Genomic DNA, 14274 nt, shown 5'->3' with positions numbered 1-14274 from the left:
GTGAAACTACAACAAAAAGGCCTTAATATTCTCTAGTTTTTAGTAGTCTTTAGTATTGTAACTTGTATTTCTGCATGCATAGTGATCTAACAATATAACTGTTACACTAATCCCTGTTTTCTCATTAAGGAATGTAGTGGAAGGACATGGGCACAAGCTATCACTTAGTCGTTAGACAAAATAATTAAGTGAAACAAAAGTGGTCTTGATTTTCAGCAAATAATTGGGATAATTGTGGGATAAAAGAGACTCCTAAATAACTCTACTCCAGACAGCTCAGCCTTGGGAGGGCAAATGCGCTAAGCTACAGAGATAAGGAGGCACCAAGAGAGCAACAAGACTGGAGCAAAACAACCTGAAGGACATGATATACGTAATGCTAGAACTGAGTTTGCGCAGAAAACAAATGTCAATCAGTGAACAGCGTGATGAAGAGGATGGGCCTTCATCTTGGGACCCCCGAAGACCACCCAAAGATACTAGCAGACATGCGTGAAATATATTTACATATGCTAATTAGTTCCTAGAAATATAATGAATAATTACCTGTGTGATTGTATTTAACCTGAAGCAACAGGGTGTCTGGCGCGCACGTTTGGAGGAGAAATCCCCCGTGTGCCCGGCGCCGCAATAAAGAATACCTGCTTAACAGTATACATTGTACTGTTAGGTTTTTCTTACCGGATCTTCGAATCATTAGGAAGGTGGGAGTAGCTGTGCAAGGTAAGAATTGGCAGTAGCTTACCTGAGACACCTTGAATGACTACAGACAGGCTGGAGAGACCCTTTTGGGGATGTGCGTCCCATCACCTGTCAGAAGACATTTTCCCTTGTGTGTTAAGGTGAGTGGGACCATGGCAGCGTAGATAAAAATGTTCTTCAGGGTAAGGAGTTTGCTAAGGTTCCAAAAAATACTACGTACCAAGAAACGGAACTCCCAAGAAGCAGACTTCAAGTGGCTTTTAGCATCAGAACGACTTTGCTACTTTGGCACAAACAAGTGGCTATTTCAGATATTTTTGTTCACAACTGAGAAATATGTCCTCTCTGCAAACCAGCGTAACACAGGCACAAACATCTTCCATTTAAAATTTACATGAATTTATAAACATTTTATAAAGCTGAGTCAACCAGGACAGACTAATTTGGAATAAGGGGAAGAAGTCAGTGCTTGTTGTCTGCCCGATGAAACTGATTTATGCGAACTTTTTGTATGCAGAAAGATCACAGTGAGCTTTAGTCAGCTTGTAACAGTGCTGCCAAGAGCACATCACCACCAGTAAAATCACCAGGTGAGAACTCAAGACACCACTCGGTTCAACTACTTGGAGGGAGCACGATAAATATGTTTTAGACCGTTACTGGAGGAGTATTAACATCCTTCACCAATACTCGGCAATCCCAGTGAAAACAGGAAGCTAGATGCAGCCACAGGTAAGGCCTTATGCATCCATTTAAGATGTTTATTCCCCAAAAACACCCTTCTCCCATCTTTTCTGCCCCTGAAGTTCAGCAAGACACAGGCTGTGAAGGACTATCCTTGAAAGAAAATACAAGCTGTAGAAAGGCTGAGATGAGAAAGTTCCTAAGGCCTTCTTTCTTGCCAGTAGCTTCCCTTGGATACCGTGTCTACAAGGCAGGGATGATATATCTCACTGCCAAATCCCATTTCCAGCACAGGCTGCCAGAATTTCCCCGAGATGACTGAAGGTCAGCCACCCTCTTGCTCTCAGTGCAGTCCTCTGGCAGGGATTTAAGCACGCATCACAGGTACCCTGGTTGCACACTTCTAGAGTAAGAACCAGCCTGAAGCCTGACGAAAGAGGATCAGTTCAGATGTCTTTTCTTTCTTGTAAAAGCATTTGAGATGCACAAAAATTACTTACCCTTTGTTCTATTCAGTAGACCTCACGCTGACCTAACTCCGGGTTTGAGAACCATTGCTACAGTTTCAAAGCAGCTGCAGATAGAGCTGGAAGATTGTCTGATCAAGATAAAACTCTTACTGCTGTCCAAAAGCGCTGACGTAAAAGATGACCTCTGCTCAATTTTAACAAAAAAATGTGCTATAGCCCATATTGGAAATCTTTCACAAAAGTTTCCCCCTCGGAATCTTTTAACATTCAATGTCAATTAAATAAAATTCATGTAGCATTTCCAGTTTGTTGGTTCCAAGTAACAATAATAGAATTGTTATGCTTAAAATACATTTTTGCACAAATTACAGAAGATGGAAAATCAATGTGCTAGAAGCGGCCTTTTGCTTTTTAAAATGCATTTACAGTTTAAGCCCTGCCCTTTATAAAAGTTTTCCTTCCTTAACTATGCATAGCCAGATATTCATTTTTATGTCCGACTCTACATCTCCTTTCTCCACACTGCTAATTAATAAGGAAATAGCTTAAGAAAGGTCATTGATAATTTTGACACATTACTGAAAAACCAAGGGTTTGTTACAGCATGAAGCTATAGTTACGGATGCCCAAGATCAGTAACAGTCAGGTATGCAGAGGCTGCAATGCCAGATCCCAGTTTGAGAGGATTGCTACCTCTCAGCTTCCACCAGGAGCAGGAGATGCACCCCAGGATGGGGCCAGACTCTTTTCAGTGGTGCCCAGCAACAGGACAAGGGGCAACGGACACAAACTGAAGCACAGGAAGTTCCGTCTGAACACGAGGAAGAACTTCTTCACTCTGAGGGTGACGGAGCACTGGAACAGGCTGCCCAGGGAGGTTGTGGAGTCTCCTTCTCTGGAGATATTCAAGACCTTCCTGGACAACGTCCTGTGCAGCCTGCTGTAGGTGACCCTGTTTCGGCAGGGAGGTTGGATTAGATGACACAGAAGTCCCTTCCAACCCCGAACATTCTGTGATTCTGTGAAAAGCACAGTGGAGAGGAGATACCTCCTCACACACAGTATTCAGCGTTCCCCAGCTCAAATTTCAGTGTTTACCTCTGGAAGCTGCAGTCAAACCATGTAAATCACGGTCCGATCGCTGTGGAAGCCCCGAAGTAGCACTGTGGAAGCCCCCTGCTGAAGAGCATCACCCACAGCTGACACCCTGCCCGTCCAGCCTTCCCAGCACAGAAGGCTGCCAATGACAGTCCCGGCGCCCGGATCCCCTCCCGCTGCTCCAGTTCTCTCAACAGACCGCGCAAATGCGGCATTTCTGCTGAGCTTGAGCTTCACACTGTTCGCAATTAGATCCTTAATGAGTGTAAATGCAGACATTAAACCTGAGCAGACTGTTGCAAGGGAAAGGCAGCAGAACTGCTGTACCTACTACATTTGCTTTGTTTGCAAATAAATCACTGTAACGGGCTAGAAACATGCTTGGTAATGACTAATCTCCTAATGGGACTTTTTGATAAAGCTCTGTGACCGTGAGCACCTCCTTGAAGGACATGATCTGATGTGCACTGAAGTTAACAGGGGCTTGTCTCCACTTCAGCCTAAGAAAGTCCAGGCGGCAGATGACTGCTAGGATCTGCAATTTGTTTTATTTATGCAACCCGCAGCATAATCACTCAATCATTAAACTGTCAGTCTAGAAATGAGCCAAAAAATGATGCAAGCTCTGTTATTTAGATAATGTACATTAAACCAAAGAGCGAGCCATCGATATGGAACTGAAAATTCTGAATTCCCAGAAACGGGACAGATTACTTTGCTTTTACCTAGGAACTTGCCTTCCAAATTTGTGCCAAACATTCTTCTATACGCAGCTTATTTTCAGTCCAGCAGCATCGAATGCTGAAGAAGTGCACACAACTTCTCACCAACCTCACAGGCACTTTCTGTACTTCGTATTTACTATAGTCAGGGCTGTCCACGTAGGAGAAAAAATGTCAAACCAAGCACCAGATCCAAAATTAGCATTTTATTCAGAACGTTGGGGTCAGAGGTGTATTGTTCATATTCTGGTACACAATACAGAGGCAAAGCTGTTCTCAGAAGTCTCTCCAGTTTGAAAGCTCCTTCCCCCTTCCCTCCCCGCCCCCAAAACATACTGTATTATTTACTCGTGCCACCAGTATCAGGGCAACTCCCCTCCCCCCTCCTTTTTTTGGTACAAATTATGTAAAATTTTTGTGCTAAGAACTTTTCTCCCTCCCCAAACCAAAAAAATAATAAAAATAAAAATAAAAAAAATATTGAGTACTCTAACTACAGTTCAACAATTGAATCAATGTCACTTGTTTGCAACCTGTTTTGTAAATACTTTATCCATAACGAAAGATATAAACATGCAAAAACCTGAATCCATAGTCCAAATAATACATACACGTGTTCTGAAGTTTCTGCACTTCTCCACAGACTATGCCAATAAAACATTATGTACACATACCATTTTTTACAGTGAAGTGGGAAAAACAAATACTAGAAATCAAAATAAGAAAAAGAGAAGTGTACATGGATTAAGACCAAAATGTGTCTAACATTCTAGCATAAGGGGAAAAAAAAATCAACTCTGCTACAAACTGGTGATATGAAAACTCCCTTTATTTGCAACCAGCTGCGTAAATTTTAGAATTTTAGTGAAAAAAAATCCCCTAACATCTAAAACTATAAGTAATGTACATTGTTCCACCTCATGGTCTTCTCTCCCAGATAATAAAATCGTTCCATGAGGATTTTTTTTATTTTTAATCTCCTTATTTTAATAAAAGCAATGCGATGTAACAAAAGCATGTTGAAGCATATTGTGTTTCACCTTACTCCTCCCCACCCCAACATATTTTGTCTCTTTAATGCATCATTTCATAAATCAGTACCATTAAAGCCTTAAACATAAAACTAATTCCGATCTGAAAAAGGTACAAAAAGGCACATAAAATCCCAGTGCTTCTGTACTGTAAAATTCAAGTGTAACTGAGCTCAATATTTTTTTCCAAACAGCATTGGATCACTGATATTCCACGGAGCCCAAATTGGTTTGCAGCCTAAGCCAAAGCCTTCAGCAAGCACTTGTGCTAGTAGACTACAAAGTTAAAGCCTAGCTTCTGTATGCTTTTGGGGAATATCAGTTGAAACGTTTGTACTTGTCCAAAAACAAAGTTCACTTTGAAGTTCAGTCATCACCTCCGCCGTACATATCAGCAAGTTTCTTGAAACGTGGGCCCCAGTCATTTAGGTAGTCATAGTCTTGCTCACCACCACTACTCGAGGAGTTAAGAGAGCTCAAGGATCCAGCAGTGGAGCCACTTCCTTCATAGTCAAAGACTAAGAGGGAGTCATACGGCGGGGCTGTAGGGTCATTGTCGGCTGCTTTCAGTCCCTGAAAGAAGGAGAGGGAGGAAAGAAAGATCAAGTTCTGTATTTAAGAGGGAGGGACAAAACATAACTGGAGTATCGCAGTGTGGTTAATTGCCCTTTCAGAAAACCAAGTCCTTACTTTTCTGCAATCCAATCCAAAACAAGATTCATATTTTTGTAACTCCAGCGAGCGCTTATTTCAATTCTTCTTAGCATGGCCAGGCTTCCAGCATGACAGCACTGGGTATTTTGAATGTAGCTGCAAATACAGCTCTAACACAACCTTAACGGAACATCATGGCCCTAGGACCGATGTTAATAAATATCTAGTTTCAGAGCTACACAGCTCACAACCTGCAGCATGAACAATATGGGACTGGTTAAACAGACAGATGGGAAAGGAGAAACAGGCGTGTTTGCAAAGATTCACTTTAGCAGCCATCTCGCATGGCCAATAACATATCCACTGACATTGCTGGCCTGCAGTCCATCTGCGTGTGCCAAAAGCCGTATTTAGTTAGTCCTGTAAAATTCATGTACCTTTGCAGGCTGCTGTGAGAAAAAGATACAATGTGTTGGCTTAAGCCTTATGTGATTTGCCATAAGCACCCATAAGATTCCACCTGCTCTTCAGAAAACACACACACCCCCCAAAATCAGGGCTAAATACAAGATTATAGCCATTTTTGTTTCCTCATTTCAAAGTATTCAAGTTATCAACACATGAATATTGGGTCTTCAGTAATTTTAAATTTCTACTCTCTAGAGCCGAATAACCCTAACTAAACGCAGTATGAATTGAACAAGACTAAAGTAGAGAAAGCAGCGCACTTCTTACAGAAAGAAGTCTCTTCCCTCCCTGTTTTATTACACAGTTCCAAACATAAACAGTTAAGTTTAATTTTAGAACATGAGACAATTGCTCTGTGCTTATCCTGGAAAGATTTAAAAGTTGAATATAAAAGCCTGAAGTTAAAGAGCCCTCTTGTGTTTTGGATTTTTCAGCTCTGCAGTTTCTTCCATGGAATGAGCAATGCTTTTTCAAGATCTTCCACTTTAAATAGGATTTACTCTGGCAGTCACTGAAAAGGAATAACGTATCTTCCTGAATTCTAGAAGGCTGAGCTAACATTTTAAACTGCTCACTGTTAATTTTAACCAGCGCTATTAGTGTTGGTTTTATTTTCAATTTTTAATGTCCATTTAAAGAATGGCTTTATTATACTCCCAATTATTTGAAGGACTGAGTGTGCCTCCTTGGAATTATTTAACATATTCTGGTTTTAGAAAAACATGTTTTACTCTCAACTGTGTTTTGTCCAAATCTGACATCATGGAAACGGATGTTGATTTTTCTTCTAGAAATACGTATATACCGAAACCCATTAACTGCACCATATGGCACCGATAATGCAGAAGAGAATCCTGGTTCTTTTCTGATCTAATATCATAAGGAAGTGTGCAAAATGCACATAAAATAAATTTTGAAAATCAGTGGTGGAAAGGCCCAGCATATTTTCCAAACTGATGATCTCTAATCAAGAACACATTTTTGACTTAAAACGATCGTTTCATGTAGTACAACAACATCAAGCAGGTTATTAATAGCCTGCATTAGAAGAGCAATTTTGAATTATCTGATAAGAGTAATTGGTGATGCTTGTTATCTTTCTCTTTAGAGTTTTCCATCCTGATGGCTATAATAAGGGCAAAATACTTGAGATTCTGAAAAGGCAATAGCAAGTGTTGGAACTTCCCTCATCCAGCTTCAAAGCTGGAAATAGTTCTAAGGCTTTCTCTCAATTTCTGCTGCTGAAACAGAAATGCAACTTTATTTCTTAAGCAGTAACCGGCCTTATAGTATTTACATCTTCCATTAAGCCTGCTTGGGGTGACACACACGTGTGCTTTTAGAACACAGGTGACAGAGAAGGAGAATAACCACCACCTAAGCTTAAGGAGTGCTGAGGTATGAATCCCAGGTATCAGAGGGTAAAAGCAATTTAGAAAGCCAGCTTGGACAAGAAATGCTATTTCCCTGCAGTTCAGTCCAGTAACAGCCAGCCATCCATGGAATGCTAATTTATTAAGAGTCAGCGAACAAAACATTTTCCTACATCACTGCAGAAATTCTGATACCTATCAGCCATCCATGGCAAGGTGGCAGGCAGCCTTTTTCCATAGGGGAAGTCGGTTTTTTTTTTGCAATTTGCTGCTGGCATGATGATAGTATTTTAAAAAATCTGGTTTTGAGCTACTGACTTACAAGATAGCATCTAACTAACAATAACAAATTCACTGTTTCAAAGGTTGTGCTTACTGTGTAACCCATTTCGTTCAGAGAACGTAGCTACGGGCCATGTTATAGAGGTATTGATTCAACTGCACAGACTAAGTTACGCTGACATCTATACCTATCTTCTGGTTAAAAATTCCTCAGAGGCATAGCATCATAATGACTGAACTTAGCCTCTAACTCTTCAAATGACAACCAAGTTTTCTGCTATATTTGTGTGGCAAGTTACACACTAAACTGACAAAGAAATACTAGAAGTTTTTAACTTTTCCTCTGCTAAGCATATTCTCTGAATCTACCCAGTGCACTGCTCTGCTCTGCTGTTGGGTTCTACATGTCCAAAGCTGGAGTTACTGGATGTCAGCTTCGGCAGTGAAATTGGCTTATGAAGCTCCCTTTGGTTTCAGTACTGCCACCTTTTTTGCTACTGTGCCGTCCCTTCCAGTGGGTGATACCACAACCTGCTCTATTGGCATAGCCAAAAAGGCAACAAATGGCTGCCAAAAACCGCTTCTACTGATTTTGCTGCCATGGTATTGTCAACCGTATTGTCAATCACTTCTGAAGAGATCTCTCATTTTCTCCCACATGTGCTCAAGAATCTTAGATCAGCAGAGTTGTTAGTTATTTGGTTTACAGTTTCTTGATCTGAAAACTCAAAGTTTTTACTAGATAGAGAAGCTTATTCAACAACAGAACTGCTGGGGCACACACTTGGGACCAGGTGATCCTGCTGGGAGATAGTGAGCCAAGTCACATTTCCTTGCATTTGCTATGCCACCGGTGCACAACAAGCAGTCACAGCAGAGCCATGGCAACACAAAGGTCAGCTGGAGATCCGGGACAGACTCAGCAGCAATCTCATTTTCTTCCTCTTCCTGTCTTATATATGTAATGACAGCTTTCACTGTGGAGGAGACAAGGGGCAGAAGAGGAGAAACTACAGTGCCTTGACTGACAAACAATGGTAACCTTAAGTTATATTTTCCTTGGTATGTGTAGCATTCTCCATTTGTCTCAAATCAAGGGAAAGCAAAACCCTCAAAATCCTGAACTAACACGAAACATTACAAAATCTAATGCTTTTATTTTCATTAAACCTACTACTTCATCAGATTCAGCAGACTTTTGATGAGAAGGAAAGGAAGAACAGAGCTCTACAGGGAAATACAAACAATTTTTTAAATCTGGAAGCCTTTTTTTTTTACTTGATAAGAGCAAAGAGGAGACACTGAGCGACTGTACTCTGCTTGGAGGTGCACCGTATCAATAACCATTTATTAAGAATGAATTGAGGGTCCTCCATGTCCTCATGGGATGAGACCTTCAGCTGGTAATTTAAATTTAGTTCACCTCAGGCTATGTCCTCTATTGATTAGAAATATATTCTTAGCCACAAACTCTCCACCACAATATAATTTGTTTAAGACTTCTAGGGACAGCACAGGCAGTTCTTGAAAACAAGATTAACAAAACTACTTCAAACAGGCCTAATTTATACTGTCCCACAAATCCTGACTATTCTAAGTGGTAATTATGATCCACACTCCGCAGGTTATGTTTTAAAAGGCTCAAAATGGAAAACGAGATCTACAGAGGATTCTTAATAACACATGACTTATTTCACTGACTTGTTTGTACACTGGACTGGAAGAAAATGAGATTTTTCCCTTCCCCCCTTAAATGAGAGATTCATCTATCTGTTGAAACAGACAAAACAAGAAAGTCCCCGAGGTCATTTTGCTTATGCCTGCAAAACATACTTTGATTATAAGGCACCTCTGGAACCTTTTTATTTTAGAAAGGTCATAGCTCTCTACGTGCTATCTTAACTTTCTAAGTGTTATAAAAATACTTGGAATTTTTATCGTACTTGTACCTTGTTTTTCAACTAAGAAGTCTTCAGAACACTACAAAATACTCATACCTATGTATGTCTTACTGAGTTAAGTAGATTTAATATAGTGGACGACAGCTAGAAAATAATATACCAGAAGAAACAGAGTACTGCCAAAAGGAAAGAAACAAATGATCCACTAGGTCTTTTTTGCTTTTTGTTCCTACAGCTCTGTAGTAAAAGTAAGAACAAGAAATCACCTCATGCTTGCTTGGCAATGGTAGCAAAATCTTCCAGTACCAGAAATCGGTGGCCTATAGTTGAAATTGGAGTAATTCAGAGGCTAATCTGAACGATGCTGGGTGCGTGTCCGAGGTGCTGGTGAGCATTCAACAGACTAAATTAACTCCCGCACGTGGGCCAGCATCCCAAAGGATCATGCTGATCAGCACCTCTGGGAATAGGGCCAAGTCCTCCAGAAGACCAGACTGATGTCCAAAAGCACTGCATCTTTTCAAACCAATAAGGTAATGCAGACTTTGCTCCTGAGGTACTGATAACTCAAAGGCAGTCTGTCTCTGCTCAGCTAGTGACTGGGCTAGTTCTGCAGGTGGTTTGTGTTAGGGTTGCCCAAGGGAAAAGTTACGATACGACTTGTAGTTGCAGTGGAAGAAGGTTCTTTGACTAATAACATCGAAGCTGGATGCAGAGAGATATGAGCTTTGTCCTTTCTTATCTTGCTATGTCATGTTGTTTTGACAGATCAGCATACACTCTGTGTGAACTGCCCCAAGAAACGTCTGGTACAGGTTTCACCCAAGATGTTTCTTCCATTTACTCCAAGCAAAAGTGAGAGGAACTTAGAAATTTGATGGGGTATAATCCTGCCAGGACTGCAGTTAGAATTCACTGAAGACAGTCTGAAAACCCATGCAGCCTGAATGTTAATGATTTAGACGCTGTTAATTCGGAAACTTACCTGTAATAGTGAGTAGTACTACTGTGGAAGACTGTCCTTTCCTCCCTCCTCCTCCCCCCCTACTATCTGTCTACAGAATATAGCTTATTTTTAAGTGGTAAATTTTGGGCTAGTATTTGTTTTCCTATAACCAGCAAACACAAGAAACACATTCTATCTAAAGTACCACAACACCAATGATTTAAGACTAACCAGTGATAGAAATAATGAAACAAATATTTGTAGCAGCACTTCTTTCAGAACTGTAAGTAATCTGGTATAGTCTGAATCTTACTTACATTTATCTTTATTAGATTGAAGAATCGAAGATAATGCAAAGACTTCTAAAGCTCTATGACAAGTATTAAAAGTACTTACATAACATTTAATTTAGCTGCCCTGCGCACTAATCGTATTTGATAGAATTCTTTTGGTCTTACTGAAGGTACTGAATCTCCACTATTATCTGGATTTCAAGGGTAATGTATGAGGAAAATTAAAATTAACTTCTTCCATTATTAAATTACTGTGAATTAACAAATGAATTTAGGCTAAACTATGATTTTGTTAGTCTATTTATTACTTGGAACCCATAGAAAAATCCTGCTTGAAGATACTGTGGTTGCAGCTGATAATGTATTATGAATGTAATTAATACAAACTTACAGAAGTTAATTGATGTATCTTCCCTTTGTGTCTGAATGAATTAATTAAATTTGTCTGCACTTTAAAACAACATATTTACTTCTACCTAGCAAGACAATTTTAATTGTCTAAGTAAGTTTTAAGAAGTTATTATGCTCAAACATAACAGCTACTCATGCAGAGTACAATAAACAAAATATAAAAGCTTATAGCTTAAAGCCTTAGGAGGAAACTCTTCTCTCCTTTACCTCATTAATGAAGTCCCCAATGTCCCCAGGATGAGGAGCAGCTGATCTGACTGGATACTGAGGTTCTGCATGGATTGGCCTTTCATCAAGACGTCTGATTCCAACAGGCTTGATGGCATCTGGTTCAACAGTGTCAGGCTGCTGGAGCTGGCTCAAGTCATAATCCTGAAAAATATGAAACATAGACAGTATGTTAGGAAAATTTCAAACAATATCTGTCAAGGAAAACAAGAGGAGGAAAAAAGGGAAAATAAAAAGCATCGTTTCACCAGAGGTCCTATTTTCAGGATTGTAACGTTTACTGAGAATAAGTCAATAACATTGTTATTTGCATACCAAAAGGCTGTTATATGATTTATACTCCCTGAATCTACTGCTTTGATATTATTCCATCAGATTTGTAGAGCTTCTCAAGTCTTCCATTGAGAAGCAAGGATTTGAGTAGTACTATTAAGAGACTAAACACTTTTCCTAGTAATGATGATTTACTGCGTAGAGAAAAGATGCCAAATCCAACTACTATTTTTCTAAGCAAACAAATGTCAGCCATTCTCATTCTGAGAAAGACGCAAGCGCATTGCTCTGCAGCATTTTATAATACGTTCAAAGAATGAATTCAAGACTCCTTGCTGATTTCATGTGGCTTTCATAATATGAAAGCCAAAGGGGAAAAATGTCATAAGAAGTACAAAGCTCCTCAGATTCGGTCTTAACTCTAAGCACTTTCTAAAGATTACTCGTGGATCCGTTCATTAAGTACTTGATGCCATAGTTTCAAACTCTTGCAGATTGATGAAGCTCGTATAGCACTATGAATTCCAATAAGCAATATGCATGTATATAACAATTTTAATTAGGTGAATGTTTACGCGTTTAAGAAAGATATGCCTGAATACTACTTGCACAGTGTGATGCACTTCAGCATTGTCATTCACCTCACCACTGTCAGGTCTAGAAGGTAGTCAAGCTCTAGGATGCCTTTGCACAAGGCACTGCTAAAAATGCAGAATAAAGAACTCTGCTTAAAAGCTTAAAGCCATTCACAAATTACCAGTAGACTGGCGCTCATGCCAGCTCTACTGTATGCCAGATACCCTGCCCCACAAATAATCCAAGGAGTTCAGGAGCATCCTAAATAAGCGCATTTACCATCAGTCTCCATTTTTCAACAGTGCTGTTCTGGTAAAAATCTTACTTCTAAACTTGCTGGAAGCTGTCTGTGCAGGTAACTACATCTTCACTGGTTCCTAACTGGCTCCTGAAGGGAGGAATGCAAGCATTTATTTATGCTGTCACCTCATGGGACGTAGGTCCATTCTGAGAATATGACCTATTGTGACCCCCAAACCAGGCTTTTCAGCAGGAGGAGAGGTCTGTCTGCAGCAGTGAAGTTAGTTTGTTGAGAGAATTGTAATTGACTATGAAATCCACTATATCTTATAGTTTGTTTCTCAAGTCCTCAGCTGACTGCACACAAATATATAGTCAAAAAAGGTGGAACAGCTCCACTGAGATCTGAGAATGCAGTTTCATATGCTTTAATTAGATTACAAGCTCCTTGGGGCAGAGCTGTAACTTCCAGCCTTCGGTGGTTCTTGTACCAAACAGAATAATAATTGATCTCCATGAAGTGGTATAAATTGGAGAAAAGTAAACAGAAGAGAACTTTTTATCCTTTCCCTTTTTATTACACACAAAAAAAAAATCAAAATAGTTTAGACACATGCTATCAGAAAATCCTATTAAACAGAGAAGAATGTACTTTTTAGAATTTATAAATATGTAACACAAGAATGCTTTTCATACCCACCCAAAATATAAAGGTGGAAAATACCAACACGGAGAAATGAAAAATACTGGGGTTTTTATACTAAGTATTTCATTATGGAGGAATTCAAACAGGTATGATTAAATAACAACCTCTCTGGTCATTCCAGTTTTACAAACAAAATGTCTTCTCCACCCACTCACATGTATACGCATACACTTCTTTCTGATTAGTGGTCATATAGAAAATGTGATATGAATCAAGTCAGTCAGTCTAGCATCTTCACATCTAAGGCCATCCTCTTGTGTGTGCATATAGTTTGAGACATCTCCAGGCTCTGCAGCTAATAAGACAGCAAAGATTGTCACCTGCAAGGCAACAGCAGTGCAGAATGTGTCCTTACGTGGACTCCCATTTCAGTTTTCTAGGGTAATTTATGACACTGCCATCTAGCCTTCTATCAGGAGAAATTTATTTTGCAGGTCTATTAGTGTCTGGACAGGAAAATAAGATCCATTGTGCTTATTACCATGGACTCTCAAATCTCTCGTATCATTAAAATCAATACTAACTGTACATCAGTCAGGTATGGCAAGTCATACACCATCTCCCCAAACTGGCTTAGTGCCGTACAAATGCAGCATCATGCAACAACTCCAGCTGTTTCAACATTCTGTTTAAAGTCAACTCTATTCAATTATTGCAAAGCAGAAGAAGAAAAAAATGTTCTAAACAGCCAAGGCGTAAGCTGTTTAGGGCTGCTGAAATTCCATCTTTTCACTCAATCTGCATTCACACCTAGAAAAATTGGAAAACTTTTCATGTATTACCTAAAGCTCCTGAAAAGACCTTTAGGTTAGTCTGAAGAAGTTTGTTAAGACAGTTAACTGCAGAAGTGACAGCTAAATGGAAAACTGTGGCACATCAGAGAGAGAACAAGACATGCTGGGTTAGGCTGGGACAGCCAACTTGGAGCAACATTCCGGGTCATTATTTTTAATCTTAATTTCAGGACCACAAGTCATTGATGTTCTGTCTTTGCTCCAGTCTTTTTCTGTATAACCTGTTCATAATTACAACCTGCTGAGGGACTAATGATTGGAAACATACTTGAGCAAAGGTTGTGAGCATCTAATTCATATGGCTGCCAGTCTATGTATTTTTTTTACTTACTTATGCTGTTTAGCCCTAATTCCAGCAACTTTAGAACAAAACCTCTTTCCCTTCCTTCAGTTTGGATTTAAGCAATTCCAAAAAGAGGGGG

The 14274-nt window shown here is 39.7% G+C and overlaps 1 protein-coding gene across 1 annotated transcript in view; it reads right to left on the bottom strand.

Annotated features, from left to right (window-relative positions):
- Window positions 1–3905: 3905 nt before the first annotated feature.
- Window positions 3906–14274, bottom strand: part of CDH2 (cadherin 2) — a 118375-nt gene continuing 108006 nt past the window's right edge. Inside the window, exons 15-16 of the mRNA XM_075416259.1 lie at window positions 11243–11407; window positions 3906–5280 (exon numbers count right to left, since the gene is read on the bottom strand). Of these exons, the coding sequence (XP_075272374.1) occupies window positions 5074–5280; window positions 11243–11407 (372 nt within the window). The 3' untranslated portion in view covers window positions 3906–5073. The remainder of the gene's footprint in view (window positions 5281–11242; window positions 11408–14274) is intronic.

This window comes from Opisthocomus hoazin, chromosome 3 (genome assembly GCF_030867145.1).
Source record: "Opisthocomus hoazin isolate bOpiHoa1 chromosome 3, bOpiHoa1.hap1, whole genome shotgun sequence".
Lineage (NCBI taxonomy): Eukaryota > Metazoa > Chordata > Aves > Opisthocomiformes > Opisthocomidae > Opisthocomus > Opisthocomus hoazin.
This window is presented reverse-complemented; position numbering and strand designations above follow the sequence as displayed.